The sequence below is a fragment of the Marmota marmota genome, unplaced genomic scaffold (assembly GCF_001458135.2).
Source record: "Marmota marmota marmota unplaced genomic scaffold, marMar, whole genome shotgun sequence".
In the NCBI taxonomy this organism is placed as follows: domain Eukaryota; kingdom Metazoa; phylum Chordata; class Mammalia; order Rodentia; family Sciuridae; genus Marmota; species Marmota marmota.
In genome coordinates, this window is record NW_026000078.1 from 2,924,206 (window position 1) to 2,949,971 (window position 25,766).

General features: G+C 31.0%; 1 protein-coding gene and 1 pseudogene across 6 annotated transcripts in view; both read right to left on the reverse strand.

Annotated features, from left to right (window-relative positions):
* The window catches only part of Col11a1 (collagen type XI alpha 1 chain), a 211,632-nt gene that overhangs the window by 111,411 nt on the left and 74,455 nt on the right, over positions 1 to 25,766 (reverse strand). For 2 of the 6 annotated variants that reach the window (XM_048814622.1, XM_015502621.2), the window contains 17 exons: positions 25,094 to 25,222; positions 19,604 to 19,720; positions 18,934 to 19,026; positions 16,561 to 16,812; positions 15,906 to 15,968; positions 15,266 to 15,307; positions 14,223 to 14,285; positions 13,380 to 13,454; positions 12,087 to 12,170; positions 9,839 to 9,895; positions 7,076 to 7,129; positions 4,341 to 4,394; positions 4,168 to 4,221; positions 3,950 to 4,003; positions 2,753 to 2,806; positions 2,591 to 2,635; positions 564 to 617 (listed from right to left, as the gene is read on the reverse strand). In XM_048814622.1, the coding sequence (XP_048670579.1) occupies positions 564 to 617; positions 2,591 to 2,635; positions 2,753 to 2,806; positions 3,950 to 4,003; positions 4,168 to 4,221; positions 4,341 to 4,394; positions 7,076 to 7,129; positions 9,839 to 9,895; positions 12,087 to 12,170; positions 13,380 to 13,454; positions 14,223 to 14,285; positions 15,266 to 15,307; positions 15,906 to 15,968; positions 16,561 to 16,812; positions 18,934 to 19,026; positions 19,604 to 19,720; positions 25,094 to 25,222 (1,344 nt within the window). Of the gene's footprint in view, positions 1 to 563; positions 618 to 2,590; positions 2,636 to 2,752; positions 2,807 to 3,949; positions 4,004 to 4,167; positions 4,222 to 4,340; positions 4,395 to 7,075; positions 7,130 to 9,838; positions 9,896 to 12,086; positions 12,171 to 13,379; positions 13,455 to 14,222; positions 14,286 to 15,265; positions 15,308 to 15,905; positions 15,969 to 16,560; positions 16,813 to 18,933; positions 19,027 to 19,204; positions 19,343 to 19,603; positions 19,721 to 25,093; positions 25,223 to 25,766 lie in introns of all 6 variants that reach the window. The other 4 variants (XM_048814626.1, XM_048814623.1, XM_048814624.1 and 1 more) reach the window with 4 other exon arrangements.
* Positions 22,583 to 22,710, reverse strand: LOC125620232 (annotated as a pseudogene).

Sequence of the window (25,766 nt, forward strand, 5' to 3'; positions counted from 1 at the left end):
AAAAAAAAAAAAAAAAAAAAAAAAAAAAATATATATATATATATATATATACATACACACACACAGAGTTGTTTAAAAAATCTCAATGCTAAAACAGAAATTCAAAAGGCTACTATAATAACATGACACATGCTAACCAAAGGTGACAAAGATTCTTTTTAGAATTAAATAAAAGTAGGTATTTAAGAATTAGTGAAAGTGAGGCTGGGCCTACTGTCTTCCATCCATTTCCACCTTCGAGATAATCTAGCATAATTTTCTATTGTGTGCTCATGAGTTATCACAAAATCCATAAGACTGATAAGTTAAATGAAAAAAGGACGGAAGGGAATGACCCCAAGAGGCAACATATATTATTATACATATGATATATATATACTATATAATATATATTATTATATAATATGTAACAGTATATAACATGTTTTAATATCTTAAAACAGAATATAAAAGGTAGCTAACTCTTGATTGATTAAGAAGAGATCTTACACCCTCCCAAGTTTGAAGAGTTTATCAACATGCTTTCTCTAGGAAATCCAGAATGTTTTTCAAGCAGTACATACAGGCTGCCCTGGAGGTCCTGGAGTTCCCCTTGGTCCCAGCAAACCTCGTGGGCCCTAAGGAGAGAAGAAAAGAAAACATGTCCTCATGAGAGATGCCCTCAGAATAGGCCTCGTCCCTTGAAAAAATTCCAATATATTTAGAGTAAAAATATTTGCACATCTTCTCTAAATACACTGAAAGTGATATTTAACTACTATTGTTATGTAATGTAAGTATCTAGTTTTTATACTGACCTAAAAGCCAGAAACTATAACAGTGAATCTTTAGTACAGAAACTGTATGCATTCAATTATAAAAATTTGCATAAGAATCACTTAGGGAATTTTTAAAAGAAACAAATAATTTAATACTTTTATAAGGCACTTTTGTATCATTTTTGGATTTGAATGGCAACACTGAATCTTATTATGCATCAGATAAACTAAAAATAACAGTGCCCTGATTCTCATTTACTTCACTTAGGTAAGAGAACATTCATTAAAAGGAACAAATAGGGGGCTAAGGTTTGTAGCTTAGTGACAGGGCACTTGCCTAGCATGTGTGAGGCACTGAGTTTGATCCTCAACATGACATATAAATTAATTAATTAAATAAATGTTCATCAACAACTAAAAAATATTTATATATATTAGGACCTCGGTCTATACCCAAAGGACTTAAAAACAGCATACTACAGGGACAGAGTGACATCAATGTTTATAGCAGCACAATTCACAATAGCTAAACTGTGGAACCAACATAGATGCCCTTTAATTGATGAATGGATTAAAAAATGTGGCATATCTACACAATGGAATATTATTCAGCAATAAAAGAGAATAAAAATCATGTCATTTGCAGGTAAACGGATGACATTGAAGAAGATGATGCTAAGTGAAGTTAGCCAATCCCAAAAAACCAAATGCCAAATGTTTTCTTTTATATAAGGAGGCTGATTCATAGTGGGATACAGAGGGAGCATGGGAGGAATGGACGAACTCTAGATATGGCAGAAGGTTGGAGGGAAGGGAAGGGGCATGGGGTTATTAATGATGGTGGAATGTGATGGACATTATTATCCAAAGTACAGGTATGAAGACATGAATTGGTGTGAATATACTAGTATGCAACCGGAGATATGAAAAATTGTGCTTCATATGTAATAAGAATTGTAATGTATTCCACTGTCATATATAAGAATTGTAATGCATTCCACTGTTATACATAAATAAAAAATAAAATATAAAAGAATTTTAAAAAAATAAAAAATAAAGGAACAGACAGGCAGATAGCTATATATGCAAATTATAGAAACTATTTTCTTGATAGAACATTTCTTAAATTATAGCTATTTAAACTTGATTTCTCCTCCTCTTCTCTCTCCCCATCCTAAAATCCTTGCCTTCCTTTTCCTTCTATTAGAATAGAGAGTACAATAATTTACTACTTCTTCTATATGCTTGACAATAATTGATTTTTGATTTGACAGGTTCTACAATGGAGCAGATTAAGACTAAGAGTAGGAATACTTTCTCTAGACCAGGTGGTTTATTTGTCATTGTTGTTTGGTCAGCTAGCTTTGAGTAAACCTTCCAGTTCAGTTTCCCCATTATTAATGCTTGGTGGAGAAAAAAAATGACATAATGCTTATTATATTTGCCATATACTAAGTCCCTCGTTTTTTTTTGTTTCTTCTGGAAACAAAATTCATTTATTCTAAATATATAAATAGATTATGAAATTATTGATGATACTTAAAAGAAACAAAACAGCAATAAGAACTTGGTAGGGTTTTGGTTAACAATAGTTACATTCCACATGTTTTTCTCTCCAGTATCTAAGATTTTCTTTTAAAACAAAACGGGTGCTAAATGTATCTTTTTTTTGGTTTGTTTGTTTTTTTAACATGATAATTGCCTCCTTAGCTTAAGCAGGACCACAACATTTTCCTGAATTTATCATTGCCTTTACATATATAACATATGTTATTATTTCCCCCAAAACAGGAAAATGATTATTTAAAAATGAAGAAAAAAAAAATCCTTACAGCTTCACCTGGAAGACCCCTGGGTCCTATTTCTCCATCTTCTCCCTGACATGGACAAAATGGAGGGCAATGATATTAGAAAATGCATCATTTCAATGCTACTTTGTTCATTCTTACATATTACTTTGAAACATGTCTTAAAGAAATGAAGTCTTAGTATACCCTCATTCCATCATCACCAGGAGGACCTGGAGGACCTTGGGGACCTCTTTCACCCTAATAAATAAAGACAAACATGATTAGCATATGACATAAGCCATGAGTTCATAGTCTGTCCCACATCTCCCTAACCAGCTAACCAGCTAACTAATACATAGGACAGGGTGAACATACACTGTGTTTGTATTCCTCAGAACAAGTTGCAGAAAATTCACAAATTGAAACTTCTATCTGGTTTTACATATTAGTATGCTAGGGAAAAGTTTCCCTCAATTATCAATGCAAAAAGGCTCAAATACAATAAATACCTAAAATGATTTTCAGATATTTTATTATTACAAGCTAAGCATGGAGGAAATTATTTTGTAAGATTGTCTTAAATATGGCTACACTTTCAGGATTTTAATTTAATATTTTCTACCTCTAAAAACATATTAAGTCACATAACTCAATTAAACTAAAAGAGTCTTAGATCCCTTTTAAAATCAAATATCAATTTATCTTGACATGTACTAGCATATACTAGGCATATTGCTAAAATTCTTAAGGTTCTCTTTTCTTTTGTCTTTCTTCATTTTCTTTTCCCGTTTACCTAATTGCTGCTTTACCTTTCTTTATTCTTCATTCTGGTGAAGAAAGTATCTAAAGCTTATTATTATTTTTTAAGGAACTGTCTCTTCATTTAATTTCCCACTAAAACTATCCATTGGATTGCTTAGTGGTTTATTTACCCATAGCAAATTATAGGATCTCGCATTGAAGTGAAAGCTCAGAGCATCACAAAGAAATAATACAGTCAGTATATTATGGTATTAATGACAGACTGCCTACAGATATCTTCCTTTGAGTGTGTATTTACAGACAAAATGTAGGAAGGAAAGTGAGGCAATAATTAAGATATTAGATGAAAAATTAAATCTCTACCCTTTCCCTTTTATTAATGTGATCTTATCCATACTCTTGAACATTCAGATCATGCCTCAATTTGTTTCCATGAAAAGAATGTTTTAGTATGTAAAAACAATTGCATTGATGTCACATGCATAATTGTATCTTTCTCCCTTTATCTATTAGATGTAATAATTGTAATTATCAAATATTTAAGTTCATTTTTATCTGATTTGCCCAAATGCATGAATACTAAAACATAGTGTAACTTTCCATTTATAGCTCGATGATAAAGTATTAGATGTATCTTACCCTATGACCTTTGTCACCTGGCAGACCTGGAAGTCCATCAAAGCCTCGATCTCCCTGTAAATGATAATCATTCTCATTGTCACATCCCTAGTAGAGACCTGTACTCTAATTTGATGTCAACTATTATTTCATATCCAGGTATTTTATTTTAAAATAAAAAATTTTCCAGGGTAAATCAATATAGAAGATTTGAATATGGAAATACATGCACTCCTGACCTTTGCCCCAGGCTCTCCTGGCATTCCTCTTCCTCCATCAGCACCTGGGCGACCCTGATAATGTCAAAAACAGCATTAAGCAAAAGGGACTCCTACTAACAGAAAGTAAAAGAAAACAAACTAACTAATCATTACAGATAAATCTCAAAACACACAATAAAAATCAGCCATACCCTTTTCCCAGGTTTTCCAGTTGGACCAGGAGGACCTTGGACACCTCTCGGGCCCTATGTCAAAACATCAAAGTTAAATCATGTGGTAGAATTCTTGGTTAATAAACTCAATAACTTCAAGAGAGATGATTTTAGAAACTGGTATCTTCTTAGCTTGATCTCAGTCATTTAAACACAAGGAAATTATTTCTACGTAAAAATTCAGATAAAGCAGAAGAAAATCAATTTTTCCAAATGGCTTCTTACAAAAACCAAGTCCTATTACTACTAAATATAAATGTAGACATGTGATTACATTTAAACAAAACAAAAACAAAAAACACCTATAATAGAATATTTTAAACCTACAAGTACCCTTAATCACTTGTTTTATTCTCAAAATCATGGGTTTCTCATTTCCTTTGACTGAACACACTTTTCACCATCCTCCCTACTTATCTTTACTTCCCAACCACCCACCTTTTTCATCTGTCTTTTCAGGTTTGGATCATCTCTCCTAGATATTTAGTCTTTCATTGTAGTTTATCATGTTGGATTGTTTTAAGGACAGAATCACCGATTAGATTCCTACTTGCCAAAGATTCCAGCTAAATTTGTTTCAATTATATACTGTGGTAGCTTAGCACAGTATCTGGTACATGTTCCTTCAATTATCTACAAAATGCTGGTGGACTATCTATTAACAGGCATATTAAATATCAGAAACTCTCTTTTACATAGTAGCAGTACAATAAGGAGAAGGATATGTTGTAATGTAAATTACTACACAGCTATAAGAGATCAAATGGAGTTTCAGAATGAATATTATCTTGGTCTTTAAATTAACTATATACTTTTCAACATTAATTCAAACAATTTTTATGTAATGAATGTAGCCAAAAAATGAAATTCACATTCAAAATTAAAAACATTTTTTATGATTGCTACAAAATGTTGATTCTAGAAATATAAAGTTAAAATTGTGTAGTCAGTAGAGGTTAAAAAATATAGCTTTAGCTGGGTGTGGTGGTACCTGCCTATAATCCCAGAAGCTCCAGAGGCAAAGGCAGGGGGATAGTGTGTTCAAAGCCAGCCTCAACAAAAGCGAGGCACTAAGCAATTCAGTGGGACCCTGTCTCTAAATAAAATACAAAATAGGGCTGGGGTTGTGGCCCAGTGGCTGAGTGCCCCAGTTCAATCCCTGGTACTCACTCCCAAAAAATATAGCTTAAAAAAAAAAAAACTGTTCAAGATTCTACCCTGAACCTAGTTGGAAGACAAAGTACAATAATAAAAAGACACATATTGCTAATTTTAAATGAAAATGGTCCTCGCACATCACTAATCTCTCTTTGGACTTAAGAGAATCAGAAAAACTGTGAAATCCACAAACACCGCTATAGCATGTTTTCAGATTCATCTGTTTTTAAAGAGATGAGTTTAAAAAGAAGAAATTTCACAAATTTTTCAAAAGAATACAATCCCTAGATTTTCATGTAGTACATTTTAATATTTCCATACAATTTCAAGTTAAGCTGCAAATGTTTTCCATTCTTTTATGGCAATATTAACTAAGCCTGAAAAGGAAGGCTGTCACATCTTGAGTCAGCCAAATATCCTTATCAATTTTCTTTGGATTTTTTTCCTCATTTTAAAATAAACTGGTATGTCCACACAATGGAATACTTACTGGTTAGCAACAAAAGGAATGCATTATTGATGAATTCAACTGTGATGAATCTCAAAGGCATTATGCTGTGTCAAAGAAGCCAATCTCAAAATGTTACCTAAAGTACAATTTCATTTTTGTGATATTTTAAAAGTATAAAACTACACTGATGAAGAACAGATCAGTGGTTGGGACTGGGGGAGAATACACCTATAAAGGGGTGATACCAAGAAATGGTTTGAAGTTATAGAATATTATCTGTTCTAATGATTGTGAGGCAGGTTACAAAGAATGCATTTTAAATCAGTTGTTCCTTATAATATTTTTAAATAAAATTAATTTTAAAAGAGGGAAAAAAATTGAGCAGACGATCACTTGAGAGATCCTGCAGCCCAATGTAAATCTATATTCACTGAATAGATCAGGAAGCATCTACATTTAAAAATTAATATATTAAAAATAAACATCATCTTTTGTTTTTCTGTTTTTGAGAATATTTGCATAATCTAACAGCTCTACTTAATATCATTAAAGAAAAATTAATACTTTGAATTCTGTTCCACTTAAATACTATCTAAGATCTTTTTAAAATTTTTAGCTTATATGGCTTGAATTTTTCTTAAGTTCCTTACTTCTATGAAGGTTTTGAAGTGAGCTTCTTTTAAATGTATTAAATATCCTTTATGAGACAATGTGCTAAATTTACTCTCCACAGTAAACATAGGTATGAGGCACCACCAATACAAGTACTACTGCAACTGTTCTGCTCTGCTCTATAGCATCACTAGCCAATTTAGAATTCTAAAGTTCTATTACTTTCAAGCCTGCTCTCACCCACAATTTAAATATGTTTCCACCTACAATTTAAATATATTACCACCCACAATTTAAACATGCTTTAAATTAACTGCTATTGACAGTTTATTGTTCACTTCTAAGGTAACATGACCATAAAGGTAAGGTAAGTAGATTCTTTACTCCTAACAGCAGAAACTTCAACATCTTACTAGATAAAATAAAGTCAATAATAAAATAAGTGAAAAGAACAAATTATCATTATTATTATTTATTATTTATTATTTTTTACCTGAGGACCTGGGTCACCACTCTCACCTTTGGCCCCAGCTGAACCAGGCCCACCCTGTCAAGAAAAATTGAAGGCATAATCATTTAAGTTAGCAATTCTCTGATCACTTACATCCCACTATTTTCACTTGAAATGAATGTTATCCTGAATATACCTTGTCAAACTAGTTGATGTCATTAATTAAAACATTAAACTCTTCAAGCCCTTTCCCTGAAGGGCATCTCTTGTCAGCATGTTGATTTTATTTCAGTGAGTGAACTGTATATAAAGGTCTGCATTTCACTTGTAACTACACCAAAGCCAACCTCATAAAATGGCATTGGGAGTTTCTGGAATGTGTACACCCTCAAGAACACTTAGAAAGATACATAGGCATTATTTATCACTATGTGGTAGAGTAGTACTAGTGCAAAAATTTTTACTGAATAAAGTATGCATTGAATCCTTTTATGCAATAAGAATTTGGCAAAGTGTTACTGCTTTTATAGCCAGATATTTCTTAAACACTGAATTTCACAGTCATAAAATGCCAAGGACAGATGCTATTGCTATCATTATAATTGTGCTGAAATAATGTCAAAGCATTTTTTTTCCCAGATTGGTTTATTTTTTCCTATGGGAATAACTCATTATAACAAACACTTTGTACAAATGTTTACATAATTTTAAAAGTGCAATAAAAACCTGGCACATTAACAGAAACCCTTAACCTGTTTTATGAATGAGTTGCAAGTTTTCAAAATACACATTAAGCCATTCTTATTCCCTAAAAACATTAGAATATTAAAAATAAACATGGTGATTATAATTAGGTTCATGCTAAAGAAGTTTACATTGTATGTTTTTAAAGTTTATGATTTATTTATATCAATATACATTTTGTTCAACCACGGGGTACATCAAAATAAAGATTAAAATTACACTAACTAAAGATCTTAGCTATCTAGAGCCTCCTGGTGGCTCCAAAGTAAAATAACTACTGATATGATTCCCAAGAAATATGGACAGTACTCTAACATGAATTTTCTCATCTTGAAAGTTAGAAGAATGATGACTTTCAAGCATCTGATTAAAAATTCTTGTAACTGAATTTCTTCTAGAGAAAAACTGGGATTCCACCTTAATACTGAATTGAACACAATTATAGAAATGAACTTATTTTTAATTAATAAACTGTATTATATACTCTGTGTATACACACTCCCTACTCAACACACTATAATTATTTTGCTCAAACACTTATTCCAAACATCACAAAATAATTGATAATAATAGAATAGGGGAAAGGCACATTTTTTATGTTTCCTGTATAGATAGATACATAGATAGATAAGTAAATTGATTGATAGTTTTTTTTTATAATGGACACAATACCTTTATTTTATTTGTTTTTATTTTTATGTGGTGCTGGGGACCAAACCCAGTGTCTCACACATGGTAGGCAAGCGCTCTACCACTGAGCCACAACCCCGGTCCCTGTTTTCTGTATATTTTGTGGCATGGATCTCCATTTGTCCATAAAATGACTCAACAAACACAACTGTATAAAATAATGTTCCATCCAAAGAATGTACATATTTGTGTTGAAATATTAATGCAGATTTTGTTTTCTAAATCTTAATGAGGAAACTATTTTTACATTGTAGAATTAGTAGAAATCTGAAAGCCTTAAATAATTTGATGTTTTTTAACAAAGTATACTAGAAAAGAAACACTGAAAAGACATAATATGATTGTTTTCTATACCACAATTTTTCAGGAAGCTAAAACTTTCCGTAACAAAGAGATAAACTACATAAAAACACATTGATCTTGACACTGACGTTGAAAACGTATTCACGATTGTCAATGTTTTCTCTTTGCCAACCTGTTGTGATGAAATGGCTGAGCCTTAATGACTGGGCAAGGACTGCCAATATAACCTGCTTCTATTGCTTCTGCTCCTCTGTCTTTACCTGCTACAAATCCACTTGTTTGTGTTTGTCACGAAATTCCTTTGTATGATATAAATTTAGAGAGTCTAGACTGTAAATTACAAAGCATAAGGAAGAGTTTTCCAAACATGCTTGGCCATAAGAATCAACCTGTGGCACTCATGAAAAATACCATTCACCAGTTCCAGCTCTCAAACTACATCACCACAGTCCCAAGTTCCAGGACTCAGTGATTTTTATTTTTAATAAAACGTCCTGGTATTTCTTCTGCCCCAAAATTATATAAAACACTAACATGCCTTTTTGTAGTTATATGAACTTGTCAATAACAAGCAACTAAAGTTAGCTCTATTTCCTCCATATTTTATTTGACATAGAGTCTTCCATGGGGCTGGGGTTGTGGTTCAGCGATAGAGTGCTTGCCTAGCATATGGGGGTTGCTGGATTCGATCCTCAGCCAAATAAAATAAAATAAAGGTATTATGTTCAACTATAATTAAAACAAAATATTTTGTAAAAAAGAATCTTCCATATTCCTTCTTACATTTTGAAAAATTCAACAGTAAAAATGCAACAATTTGAATTCTATCAATTATATTATCATAACAACCATGATGTTACTCATGAGCTCATACCATTGAATGTATAGTCCTTCAAAATAAAGTATTATAAAATTTCAAGGTTGAATAAAAAATGATTTTTTTAAAGATGGAAACAATATCAAGCACAATATGTTCACTAGTCAGAGGTATGAACAAGCCTGACAGAAGATGCAAGGAACTACTAATATGGAAATTTTAACATGCATTATCTTTTTTGAGTAACCTACCACAGGACCTGGTCTTCCAGTTAGCCCCATTGGGCCAGGAGGGCCTCTCAGAGCGATCTAGAAAGTAAAATATATCAAGTTTAGCCATATTATATAACATCTGTTATTTGCAGAAGCTACCTTCAAGTAACACATGACTTAAACACATATCATAAGCTACATTCTAGAAAGTGTGCCAGTGTACTGAAGAAATGCAAGTTTCTTGAAAGATAAAAGACTTAACTATCAGACATTTTAAAAAGTGCTAAAACAAAATTTCATAGCATGTTTTGAAAGAATTTAATCAATAATACAAGTTAAAATAGATTTAAGAAGAACAAGTCTAATATCTGACAATTTTCTACTTTGAAGTACACTTCAAAATAATGTATAGGTTATTACTCTTAAATATGTACATACAAATCACATTGAAAATATTTTTAGAAGTACTTTATTTGAAGTACTTTAAAATATTTCTAGCAGTATTTTAGGAAAATTATGATAAAGTGGGGCAGCACAAAGCAGAATTGGACAGAAAGTGTTATGTAATACATCTTTTAATGAATCTAAAATTTAATACTATATAATATATATTTATTATGTATAATCAGAAGCATAAATCACTGATCACATGCACTATTGTTACATTGCACATGAGTAGTGTGATACTAACACACTTGAAAATCTGGAAGACATAGAGTACAACAGATAAAAATTTTATAGATGTTAAATTAGTATGATGTGCTATTTTTGAATGTTAGTGGATACAAAAGGTGAGTGCTTAGATTTATCAAAACTCATCAAAAGTAAAACTGTGGGGGCTGGGGTTGTGGCTCAAGCGGTAACATGCTCGTCTGGCATGTGCGGGGCGCTAGGTTCGATCCTCAGCACCACATAAAATAAAGATGTTGTGTCCACCGAAAACCGAAAAATAAATAAATATTAAAAATTCTCTCTCTCTCTCTCTTTAAAAAAAAAGTAAAACTGTGATGGAAATAAATGAAAAATCAGGTTATAATAGTGCATGAGATGAAACTAATAGGATCTCCAAAATTCCACTGTTACTTCACCATGAGAATTTTGACAATACACATCTTAATCCTTGAGATTAAATATCTAAAAATTTGGAATTATAATGCTTGCTGCCTGTGTTTCAAGCCTATATAAATAAGATGAAGAATTCAATTGCCTCAAAACAGTTAAGTTCAAATAATTACCTTATATTTTTTTCAAAACAGTGTAACTTATAAATCATAGGAATCATCAATTATCACAAATATTTTTAGATATATCATAAAATATTGGAGCATGGCATAATACATCTATATCTTTAAACATGATATAAGTACATAATGAATTTTTTTCAGATTAATAGACTTAAGAAATAAATACATAAACAAATATTGAGAGTAAATTACAACTTCAGTTAATGTTTTCAGGTGTTTTACACAGATATAAATTCATAATGTCAAATAAAATGTTATTATAGAAGGGGTTTATATTGGTTAAAAAAATGAACCATATCCATACCAACCATGAATCCTGTATGTTCTTCTTTTCTTAAAAAGAAAACCAATATTATGAATAAAACTATTAAAGTGTTATATGATTTCTGGTTCCTCCCTGATTCATTCTTTTGATTTTCTCATGCATATTTTAATTATAGTGCAGCTAATTAAAAACATATGTGTGATTATCTGTTTTATAAATCTAAAGAATAGTAGAAGCTTTCAATTGACTAGGATTATAAAGGATAAATATTGAATGGGTTTTATAAAAAAACTATAAGTTATAAATATTACAGCTGAAAATACGTACTTGAAATTTCTTTTCATATACAAGGTATCTGAAGAAACATAACTTTTTGGATTATTTGAGATATTTTAAATAATCCAGAGGTTAGGAGGGACAAATTTCTTTCAAACATTATTAATCTAGTGATCCATCAATCACTAGACAAAAATTGGATGTGAAAGATAGGGAGTACTAGGTATTAGTTCATCAGTTTTATTAAGAGACTAGAAATTTTCAGTGTTATGGTAGGAGACAGTCAGAATTATATATGGGAATAAAACAAGAGTCCATTATTTAATATCAATTAATAAATATCATAATGAGAAAAAAATATATCTTTAGCATTCTTTCCTTGTAAATTCCATAAACTTTCCAGAAGTCTTCTGTTCATAGTGGTAGCATCTTCCATAGGCATACACACACACAAATTTGACACAGCATCTGGTAATGGGAATATATGTCTATCTTTTCTTACCCGAGCCTGCTGAAGAATAGCCTGAGCCTGAGCTTCCTGAGGAGAGATGGCTGGTCCTTTAGAACTATCACCACCATAACGGAACTAGGCAGAGATAGCATAAAGAAGTTGAAAACTGGCCTTTGTCACATATGATAAACTAGGTGTCCAAACCAATAGACAAAAAACATTTACTTAAAATGGAGTAATTTTACCCCACATCCAAATTAACTCCACAATGTACCATAAGACCCAGTTTTTTAAATTTTTTTTTAAAATCCTGCTTCTACTTCTTATGGAAGCTCTCTACACATTTTATCAGTTGTAAAAGAGTAAAAGAGTGTACAAACTCCTTACCAATCTCAAAATCTATAATCTCTGAAATGAATCATCATGATGTTTAGATCTACAAATATGCTTCCCATACTATTCATTCATTTGTAAAAATGTCATACCTACATAATTTCAGTTACAAATATAAACCTATGTATGTTTCATTGATCAAAACTTTTTGAATTTCCATGAATATACAGAAAAAAAATTTTAGATATATTAATTTTGCTTATTCATTCCTCAGCAATTATACAAGAAAACTATCCTAACTAGTATTCCTTCATAAAATCATAAAGCTCTGTTTACTTTTAATTCAAAACACAATGTGAGATAATTTTTCACTCTAAATAATTTTTTATCAAAACTTTATTACATTTAAATCAATAAATCTAGGGCATTTTTTCCCATAGCATTAAGGTATAGTATTTGGAAAAGAATCTTGTGGTAAAGCATAATTTTTGAGCAATGAATAATGATATTATAGATAAATCTTCTTTAAAAAGTTTTAACTAGGGCTGGGGATGTGGCTCAGTAGTGGAGCGCTCGCCTAGCACATGTGAGGCGCTGGGTTTGACCCTTAGCACCACATAAAAATAAATAAGCAAAATAAACGTATTGTGTCCAACTACAATTAAAATAAATATATATAAAAAGGTGTAACTATAGTCTTTATCATGATAAATATTATATTAATATTATGTTAAGTAAAATATGAAATATTTGTTAATGATAAACCACATTATTAAAAATATTAAGAAAAGCTTTGTTCCTAAAAGTGTAACAAATAATGAAAATTTTACTGTTGACACTGATATTTACCAGGATTTTGTGTAGTAAAATTTCCCTTAACTTCCAAAGGCTGTTTGATTAATTATGTGTGCCTTATAGAATGATTTTACTTGACTGCATTCCAAATAGAATTTTTCAGAAACAAGTTGAACAGATATCAAGGTGTCTTTATAAAAATAAAAAGACACATACCGGTAACATTAACATGGTACCAGGAGGACCAGGTAGACCATCAGCACCTGGTAATCCAGGACGTCCTGGTGGACCCTAGGAAAAGAAATGAAGCAATCAAAAGAATGTAATCAATCATATATACAAAATATATTTGTATATTAGATGCAAGTTATATGTCCATAAGATTGCAATAGAACAAGATTTATTTCTACATAGCCAAGTCATATTTAGCAGAAAAGGGGGTAAGTTCTAATACAATATATTTGTCTTCTTTAAATTGTACACATCTTTGATCCTCTATTGTTTTTAAAAGAACAAAAGAAAAAGAAAAGCACACACACATATACACTACACAAAAACAGTGTCTACTCAAGAATGAGAAAAAGAAAGACAAGATAATTTACAAGAAGAGTCTGGAGAGACAGTACAAATGATCTACTATGTAATAGAACCCAGAAGTTGATTGATCTTCAGACTAGAATTCAAGTTGGTTACCTCCTTCTAACAGCATTCAAATAAATGCCTATGGTAATGTCTGCAATACAAATTTGAAGAACTGAAACTAATGTGGAAAGCTCATGGAGATGTGAGAATTGACTAAAAATAAAATCTGCTTACTAATGATACCAATTTTACCAGAAATAAACATTATTTAGCCTCACTCTTAAACAATAGTTTAAAAGGTTAATTAAATGTTACAGGACATTGAATTCTTAGACTTCTTACCCTCCCAACCCTCCTACCCTCAGGAAGAATAACATTTTGAAGTTAGAGAATTTAACATTTTAATGTTAATGAATATATTTTAATTCCTTTAATCTGTGGTTATATGCTTTTTTAACAAGAGGACTCTTTACTTACCCTATCACCAGGGTCACCAGGAGGTCCAGAGGGGCCCTGTAGACCTGGAGGACCCATTAGACCCTACAAAGAAACAAACCATGGTCTGAGTCAAATTCCTGAGCCCTTAGTATTCAGGAAAAGTCATCCTTCTAAATCAAAGAACAGCTCATTTATATTTCATAAATATACACTTGTCTTCCAAACAATTGCCCTATTTAGGTTCTTGTGAAAAGACAACATATAGGAACCACTTTGTAGCTAGCACACTGCTCCTCTATGAAGCAGCTCTTGGGTGGAGGCAAACGTCCCAAGGAAAACAGGAAAGGAGAACATGCCAATGTAAAGTCCCTGAGGTTGAAGTTGGTTCCCAGTTCTTCCTGAAGAAATGGCACACTCACAAGATTAGACCTCAAATATGTGATAGCTGACTTGAAAATGTAGAAATCCCTTTTTACATTTAGCTTGTAGGAATTTTCATATTCTCTTTTGTAAATCTTTGAAAGCATAAGTATTTTATATTATTTTCAGTAAATGAGAATATAATTAATTCCACACACACACATTAAAAAAAAAAAAGATTTGTTACGAGGTCTATTCAGTTCAACTACCTTAAAATAATAACACAATGAGTGATATCAGCCTTATAAGGAAATGACAATGGAATCTCATAATTATTCCTTCTAGAAGTACAGATAGACAGCTACAATCTTCCTAGAATTCTCACCCATGCACTGAAATATAATTATATCTCCCTAATAAAAAGAATGACCTTTTCCTAAATTTTTATAATTTTCAGGTAAAAAGATGAAAATTGGTTATAAGATGCAGAGACATTTAAGCAAAAAAATATTCAAAACAAAATTTAATTCAAGTGTTCTTTAGAGAATAACACTTGGATAGCTAAATCAGAAGGTAGTTCAAGTTCACCAGACCCTCCAAACAAATGTTTGCCCCTAGGATTCAATATTCAAATTAGTAAAAAAAAATCTATTAATAAAATACAAATCTTATATTCAATCATTGAAAAAAATCAAGAAAAAAATCATATGTCATTTACTTACTGCAGGTCCTGCTGGCCCTGGTGGTCCTTCAACTAGCATACCCTGTGAAAAAAATGATAGAAAATCTTTGACCAGGGAAGTGAAACCCCCAACTAAGTGAATGTAAGACAACACTAAACCATTCCCCATTCCTATTAAATGAAATCAATTACAAACACTTTTGCATAGGAAAAGAAAGAAAAGTAAATTTTCAAAAGAGTATTCTTGTATCATTGCATCACACATTTGGATCTGATAAAATAAGCTCTACGTCCAATAATATATTTCTAATATTGTCATTACAGAAATTAGAGGAAATAATCATAAGATTGGGAATCATAAAAACTAAAGTCATGTTATAACTCCACCACCAAATCATTTGAAACCTCAGAAAAATCACTTAAACACTTCAGATTTTGGTCTTCTTAGCTGTAAAATAAATTCACCCACTTTCAAATTTTGAAATTTCATTTACATAATATTTTGGTTTATTGAAATTGCATTTGTTAGAAAAGGCATTACTGATGGACTTTTAGCAAATTATAACCATTTGGACATCAGGATTTTCAATGATAATATATGAACATATATAATAATTTAAGATGATGGCGGTTCATACTATAAACTACAACAATTGCACCAACCTTTAAAATGTACTTACAGGTTCAACCACTGCTGGTTCTCCCTTCTGCCCTTTTTCTCCGTATGCACCATGGCCATTTATCTATTGAGTGAAAAATTTAAGACACCCAAAATGTCTTCATGTTAATGAAGCTTTTTCAATATTTTTAAAAAGGAATTCAATCACTTAGAGGAATTTAAATCAACCTATTAAAGTATGTGCTTTTTAAAACAGCAATTTATTAAAGGCTTCAATACTGCAAATAAACCTCAACACTAATTCTTAAAATGAGATCTTAAAACATAGTATAGAAAGAAAAAAAATCTGTAGTTTTCAATTATAGTTCTAAGACACTAAGAAATGTCAGTACTTTAATATAATAGACTAAAAATCAGAAATCAAACTTTCTAGTCCGAAAAGTAATTATTGTATTTTAATCTTGTCAATGATGAGAAATTTTATGTACAATTTTATCAAACTATATTTTTAAAGAAGATTCCAGTAGAGTGGCCTGAGATACAACTACTGAAGATTCCAATTAGGAAGAATCTATCAAGGTGGCCTAAGAGTGGTAAGTATCCACAATTGATATATAAACTCAACCTGTACTTTGAACCAGAAAACACATTAAAATGAACATGAAAACACTCCAAAAATAAGTTAGACAATGACAAAGAGCCTACTGCTGACTTACACTTGTTTCTGTGATATCAGTTTCTGCTGGTACACCTGGACCAAATTCTTCAATAGGGGGGCTTGTTGGTTTATCTTCATATTCTTTATATTCATAAAAATATTCGCCTAAATCTCCATCTACCAGAAGATCAGAGTCCCTGCCGTCTATTTCTTTGTTTTCATATAGTGTGTCCTCGAAATTTTTCCTCTGGGGATCATAATCCTCTCCAGTTATATATTCTTCTGTGAAAACGTCTTCAACAGGATTTGGCTATTAATTTAAGTTACAAGGAATTGGAGAACATAAAGTTTATTGTTAGTGAAGCAAGGTAAGCATTTGTAATTATAGCTTGATGGCAGACAATGAAAGATTTTTATCACTGCTTAAGCAAGATTTGAAGGCTTGGAAAGGTAGCCTCTCAGTATAACTGAAAGAAATACATTTGTACATTGGTATGTACAAAGGCATATTGCTTTCAAAGCACTACTTTTCCCAATAACCTGCAAATATTCACATGGATCCACCATGTATATTTGCTTCCATTGAAAAAAAATTGTGTTAGTCAAGTTGATATTTACTTTATAATTTAAGATTTGAACAATAAAACATTCATATAGCTAAAACTATGCTTAATTTTCAAAGCTCACAGGACATCATTATGAAATAAAATTGCTACAATAAGTCATATAAGCTTGATATTAAATCCCATAGATAAAATATTAATGCCAATATAATTGTGATTTATCATTGCAATAATTATGCAAAATTGTGTGTATGAGGAGAAATAGTAGTACACTAAACAGTTCATTAAAGTAAATAAAATGTAAATTATAGTCCTCAAAGTAAAAAAAAAGTTATTGTATAATCTCATTTAGAGTATAAATTAAACACTAAAAATCAATTTCATATCAATGACAGTTCCTCAGTGATACAGAAAATAAACTTTGTAGAATGTACTTTTTCTCATAAATAATGCTTTATATAGCATAAATGCAAATCATATATTTTATATGAATACTATGCCTTCTCATGATTCTGATGAAGTCCAAATATATAATTCATCTTGTGATATTTTCTCTTTTAAATAACTTATCTATGGTATAGTGAATGATATAATTAGAGTAATAGTAAATAAATTAATAGTATACAAAATCTTGTAAAAAATATGTGGATAAGTGATTAATTTAGCAATTGTTATCAATAATAAAATAGCCGATAATCAAAACATTTTTGTACTCTTCAATAAGTACTTGCACTGTCTACAGAGGTTGCATGTTATCTAGGATCAGAACACAGAATATTGTAAGTTCATAACCCTGGACTAAAGAACTGGATGAATTTCAAGAAGGTAAAGAAGCATCTTTAATCAAGGCATCCTCTGCTGGAAAATGATGAAATGGAATTAGGTGAAACTTAAAATCCACTCACACCCTAAATATTTATTATTCAAAATTTTATGTTTAGAGGTAATATTCTTTTGTCTCATAGGGACATGTTTTATATAAATTTCAAATAATTAAATTATTCACACATTCCTTATACTCATTTTTGATAAAATTCAAAGGAATGTATGCCAGATATTTAACAAAGTTAAACTAAATTGTATACTGATTTTTTTTCATAATCAAAATGCATTTGCAATATGGAATTCAGGATGACTGATTTGTAACCTACCCAAATTTAAAACATTTTTTATAAAATCCTGGAATGACTAAGATATATCATCTAATCATAATTAATATCACAATCTCAAGAAATTTGAAAATACAAGTATCTATTAAAATCCGCTGAGACTACATTTTTTCAAAATGCTTCCTGTCATTAAAATTCATGATTATGAGGCCAGGTTCAGGAAGCTGAAGTAGGAGGATTATGAGTTCAAAACCAGCCTCCACAAAAGAGATGCACTAAGCAACTGAGTGAGACCCTGTGTCTAAATAAAACACAAAATAGGGGTGGGGATATGACTCAGTGGTTGAAGTGGTTGAAAAAAAAATCATGATTATTGGTCAGATGAAATAAAAGTCCAATTGCATCAAGCGATGATACAATTTTCACTTCTACAGAAAGATCATGCTGTGACTAGTCTTTGTCACAACGTGTTGAGAAACTTGCTCAACACTAGAAACAATCAAGATCATAGCAGCCAATTCAGTTTGACCATTTTAGCGTTTGCATGAAGCAAAGAATCATGCAAAACCTGAATTGACAATGACTTCAAATGATCGGATTTTATTAATGTAAATCAATGCTATTGCTTCTGTTGCCTTAGTAAAAGAATAAAAACTTGGAATATTCAGAGATTATGGATTCTCCCAGAGCAAAGTATATCAAAATATATAACACATTTTAGCTGTTGGCTTGTGATTTAATGCTGTCTGTGTGTATTACCTCATTAGTTCCAGATACACGTCTAGGAGCTTCTGTCTGGTAACTTTCCATTGTTCCATAGTTATATTCTTGAAAATCATCAATAACATTTGCCTAAAAAATTCAAAAGAAAAACAATCAGTAAATGTAAAATCATCTCAAGTATGTAAAAATCGTGAGGGGTACAATATTAGCCAAATGAATATTTATCTAGTTGGGTTAAGACTATGACTCATGATCAGAGATCTTCCAGCTTATCTAGGAGAGATCTTGATTGCTTTTTCTTTGCTACCTTTACCCCTAGTTTGGCTTTTGCTGCTGCTTGATAACTTTTCTTCTTCTTGGTTTTGGGGGGTGTAAACTTTTTGAGTTTTTCCTTTGAGTTAGTGGCCACTGTCCTCATCTTCATTTTGAAATTGGATTTCTTTTTCTGTAAAAATGTGATGAAAGATGGAATGGAAACATAAATAAAGAGAGACGGAAAATAAAAAGTGTGGATGAAAGAAAGAATAAGCAAAAGCCACACGGGCAGCACCCCTGCAGGACAACGACTGTCAAATAAAATCTGTTATTATTCCACAGAAAATAGGTGAATAAAAGGTCCATGGTAAGTCTGGGAAACAGTTGACATAAGCAACCAGAGGACGATGAAGAGCAGACACCACATACACAGACGCCTCTTTGTTTTTACCTCTGTTTGTGCTATTGTCTCCTCAGTTACAGTGGGGCTCTCTGTTACACTTCCAGCCTCCTTATACTCTGTCTCCCCGTACTCATACTCATATTCCATTATATCCTCAGGTGCATACTACATTGCAAAGGAAAAAAATAGCAGGCAATTTTGTTAGTTGCAAGTAATACTAACAAAGCGGGAATCATCTTCTTAACTTTTACTTAGAGTAAATGTTAAGAAACAGGGAAACACTGTTACTTAAAAGTAATTTTGTTTCACATGGAAGTATTATTATATCATCTTAAACACAGTATAATAACAGGAGAGATAAAGCAGAGTTTGTAAGAGCAGAATCGTGGTTAGGATTATGGGAAAACTAAAAGTTTTGAATAATTCAAACTTTTAATTATTGAGTATGAATCCAAACATAGCATTTATGTTCTTGGATATACCTGCGAATTATTTAGGTTAGTTTTGATTTGTAAAAATTGTTATACAAGGTTCCAGTATGAGAATTTCACAATAATTGTTAGGTAATTTTTTTAAAAAAACATACTTAAAAAAATATGAGTAGTCTTCCCGAGTATGAAAGGACTTTCAAATCTATTATAAGATGGGGAAGGAAGAAGGAAAAGGAATCAAGGGACATGAGATGAATCTATATTATTTTCAGAAGACTGTAATCAATGAAATAATGAATTCTACAATTTATTTGGAAATCTCTAACTTCATAGACTTAACTAAAATCAAAGCATTTATAAAGTATTACAAGTTTTGGAATTAGATATGTTTATGATTAATACATTATTTCAATCTCTGAAATTACTGCTTTCTTTAGCTATAGAAAAAAGAGAATAACATTTAAGTCAATAAATTGAAATTGAAAAATTGCATTTTTTTCCACATTATTCTTTTTTAAAGAATTTGATTGGAGAGGGATCATTTTTTTAATAGAGGGAGATGAAAGAAAACCATATAGTGATGGTGTGGAAAATAATGTATTCATTTCCAAAACTAAAATTAAAATTTTTTATCAAGAATATAGATACTAGGAATCAATATTTTCTCATCAAAATAACTACAAATACATTAATCATATACTGCATAAAAATTAAGCAGGAAACTCAATGATCTAAACTTCTAAAGCATGTACACAGGAATACAAAAGGAAACTTACATGTAGTTCCCTAAGTACTGTATTTGGTAAAATTCTAGTTATGACCCAATTTGGCATCTCAATCAAATCTGCCAACAAAATAATGATTGACTAAAAATTTGAGAAAATTGTGATCAGAGTGCCCTCCAATAAGCTCTGTTTGACATAGCTACACAAATGAGTGCAAATTTCACACATATATAAAGAGACACATCAAAAGTGAGCCCATGTCAGTTTTGTACATTCAGCCGTTAATGAAATACTCTCACTAGAGAAACGTTTCTAGATCCTTCGGCTACAGGTCATGTTGAAATATAAACAGGTGTTCCTTTTGTATTTTTTATGACTGTCAAAATTCTTATTTGATAAAATAAATAAAAAGATTTTCAATTTTACCCCTGTAATAACAGCTTCATTTTCAATGACTAGATATCCTGGAGGCCATTCAATAAATGTCATTCTTATAAGAATTTGCATAAAATTAGGTAACTAGGAAAATGAATGTGGATCACATTTTAAATATCCGTGCTTTTTCATACTTTTGCAAGTAAGGTAAAATGCCAACTATTTCTAGAAAATTTTCTGTAAGCATTATTAGTAACCTTATTAACTAAAGCAATTAAGTACTAAATTTAGTTACATATTAAGTAGACATAATGGAGATTGAATATTATCTAATGAGTAGTTTGCTACAGTTATAGTCACATGTGTTAAAGTAAGAAATATTGAATATCTTTACTGATCACCAACTTAAAATATGGGAAAACTAAATATTTGCTAATCTATTTTATGCTTTAGTATTTTAAAATTAAACAAACTTTTCTGAATGACATACATCTATAATGAATTGAAAAAACCAAAATCAGTAAAGATCTAAGACCCAATTTCAAACATGGGCAATTTAAATGCATTTTAAACTGAGGTCTGCTATTCAGCGATATATATTTACACCTCCACCAAATAACCAATTGATTTTATGTGATGTTTCTCTCTTGTAAGAAGAAATTTCTGCTAACCTTTCTAATCACTCCTCGGTTTGAACACCTTCTAGAGGAAGAACTCTCAGAATGGTTTTGAATAATGGAGGAAATAACATGTTCACTTCTTCAGATTTAAAGCAAAATTTAGTTAGTGGCTTCGGGCACTTCTGGTATGCATGAAGCCTTATTGCCTATTTTTGTGCGCACTTTAGAGGATATGTTGGAGATAGGTAGAAGAAAAAACTGGTTGTCATGAACAGAGGAATATGTGCAAGAAGATGTGCAGAGATGGGATGATTTCAACCTTGATTTGTTCATAGGTCAGCAGAAATTAGAATATGTGATGAGAAAGACTCCTTTTCTGAAAATGTCAAATTCTGTCCTTCACTTAATTTGGTAGAAAAATGTTGCTCTGAGTAAAAACCTGTGCATTTATTGAAACTAGCATGTAAAATAAATATTCAGTGAAAAGATGATTTAGGTAATATATTTTGGGAAGCCATTTTATTACGTAAATTTCTTTATAAAGGGTGGTCTTTATTTCGCTTCATTTTTCTTTTTCATCTTTTAAAAAAGAGTATCACTCTTGCTTTTTACATAGAAGGCATTCTATGGTGTGTCATACATTAAGAAGATATGAATCAGGCGTGGTGGTGCACACCTGTAATCTCAGCAACTCAGGAGGCTGAGGTGGGAGGTGCAGGAGTTCAAAGGCAGCCTCAGCAAAAGCGAGGTGCTAAGCAACTCAGTGAGACACTGAAATAAATAAAATACAAAATAGGACTGGGGATGTGGCTCAATGGCTGAGTGCCCCTGAGTTCAATCCCTAGTAACCTCCAAAAAGAAGAAATCATATATAAATTTGATATCCAACGTCTTATAATCAAAAAGACAACCTGATAAGAATATCACAAACCATAATTTTCAATTAGCAATAATCGCGCCTCAGATAAACTTCATTGGCTACAATACTGCCACTGAGCAAATAATTTTAATATTAGTTACTTTTATATTTAAATGGCATTTAAATTTTAATATTAGTTGATTTTATATTTAAATGGCATCATGTTGGTTCAAATATAAGTTTGATGATATTACTAAACTGAAGTCTATCTACACTGTATATTTCTTTGTAATCACAATATGATGTGCTGAGCATGCAAACAATTAAATTTTAAGAATGTTATTTAGAGATACTAATTAGAAAAAACAAGTTGGAAAAAGCAGACGGGTTAGTTTCCAAAATAAATTGTCATATTTATTAATCCAAATAGAATAATATATATGCAATTTGAAAAAGTTATTAATGGAATATTAAAAAACACAAATTACAATATGTATTACTCATGCTTCATAGTGCACTTTATGTTCTCCATTTACTAATAATATTTTGCAAAGTTATTTTGCTTAGGTAGAATACCTAAGAATCAGTCATTGTAATATTGTCATATTGTAATATAATGACATAATAATGGATACACTTCAAAATAAATATAAAGACTCCTTACTAATTTGATTTTACTAGTTTTTGTAATACTAGTATAGAATTATTATCTTATTATCAAAGTATCAATGTTAATATAGCATTACAGGAAAAAAAAAGTGAAACTTGATTTGTAATTACATTCTTTTTTTTTTTTTTTTTTTTTTTTAATTTTTTATTGTGGGTTGTTCAAAACGTTACAAATTTCTTGGCATATCATATTTGACACTTTGATTCGATTCAGGAGTCTCAAACAGGAGAATTGAAAATTGGAGGCCAGCCTGGGCAAGTTAGGGAGACCATGTTTCAATATAAAAAAAAAAAAATTAAAAGGGCTAGGGATGTAAAACAGTAGTAAAAGACCTTTGGGTTCAATCCCCAGTGCCAATATAAAAAATAAATGAGTAAATGTTTTCATTTTTTTATAATCCATATAGAAACTGGTAATAAAAGTTGTTTATTCCTGTCTTGTTCAACCAGATTTTCTTGCAGTTTCTATTATAGCTATGTGTCATGTTCCTCACCAAATGCTTCCAGTAAAACGTAAATTTGACATCTCAACAACATAGAAAATATGCATTTCAACAACTAAAATAGAAAAAGGCAGGATCACTTCTCAATGAACTTAAGAAGATTGATAACAATTAACCTCATGTAAATTGACTCAACTTACCTAACATAATAGCAATAAAACATGGGAGCAAAACACCTGAAGGTAATATATTAAAAATGCATACCTTCCTTCTTCCAAAAATCAGAGCCATATCTCTTGCTAAAAACAGTAAGACTTATCCTTCTTAAGAAAGAAGCATAAAATAAATCTTATCATTCTTGAACATATACAATAAATACTACAAATGTTAATATTAAGTCATCACATAATCTGTCAGATACAAAAGCATAAATCTAAAGGGTATTTCACCCATCACGTTGGAATTGACAGAAAATATATTTAGTGAATAGTAAGGCATTTAAAAACTATGAAAAGAAAAACAAACAAAATATCCAGTAATTTTTCTTTTTTCTCTCATATTTGTTAAGAATACCCTTTTTGAAACAAAAAACACTGATATTAAGTCACGGAAAAAATTAGGGCAACAGATTCACTATCATTCCTTAAAAATAAACAAGTGTTGGAAAAACACATATTAAAGAGATTTTATTGTAAAATCTAACCTAAATTCACTTCAACAGTAGCAATAAATCAAAATATCTTAACCTTTTCTAACTAGTTAAAAAAATCAAAAGATACCTACAGTATATTTAAAAGGTTAAAAAAAACTACTGAGTTAAAATAAGAACAGTTTTGTTGTTCTAAGACTTTCCCCCTTCTCAAATTAATGATTCTTATAAAAATATACTAAAAACAGTTCTAATTCCAATAAAAACATACATTCCTTACTTTGGGTCTTCTTTTTAAATTCCCTGTGTGAAAATGGGGTGGGGTGGGAAGAGCTACCTAATTATTCAACAAAGCCTAAAAACTTTAAAATAGTTCTTAGGCCATTTTCCCATCTGCATGAATTGTCAAAGGCCTGAGGAAAGTCAAGTATACTACAAGATATACTACCTTTATCTTGAAGCTGTGTTAATTATTTAATGCTAAAGAGCAAAAATGAACTATTAGAAATTACACTCTCAAATGGAATACACTCATATATGCAATGTACAAGTGAAATAACTCTAGTTCTAATAAAATTAAGGAACAAAATGCATAAGGAGGGGAAAACTACCAAGTATCATTAAGTCACTTCTTCTTATACATATTACAAAACTATTGAGTATAATGTAAAATATAATTAAAATTAAATACGTGAGTAAAGTCCCCAAACTGAAGATGCCATGCATATCTGGGAAATGAGAGGACCTGGTGATCTTGTGCTCCTCACCTCATCTACCTGAGGTTCCTGCGCCTGAGCAGCCTTGGGTGCTGAAGAGTCACAGTCTGGACTATAATGCTCACAGTAGTCATATGCTGCCTTGGGGTCACCTGTGATTAAAAACTGCTGGATGTCCCCCTACAAAGAAACAGACATGGATATGGTCAGTAAATCCTAGTACACATATCGAGAGCAAGATTTCTCTAAGATGATCTGTACTTTATTTGTAAATAACTGAAGTAGAAAATCACTTATATTTCAATGTGAAGAATTATAGGACTGAGAGAGAAACATATTTAACAAACTAGTTATAAATATTAAGGTGTTGTCCCCTTTTTTCTGGTTCAGAAGATCTATAGTAATTCACTAATTTGTTAAAATTCAATTTACTGCATTCATGGTTAACTCTTCAGAGTAAAGAACAAATAAAATATCAGTAAAAGTGAATGTGATTCCAATAATAAAAGCCACAAAAACTAAATTAGTTCATACTGAATTGTTATTGATAGACAAACTTACATGAGACTTTTAAAGCAAAACATACAAATCCGACAATTGTGTTAGGCTAGCAAAAGAAATTCTTGCAAAAAAAAAAAAAGATAAGAAATGTAGTTTCCAGAAAAACCCAAAGTTTAAAAACAGAAGCATAGGTTTGGCACACTTGGAGTACACATGGAGTACC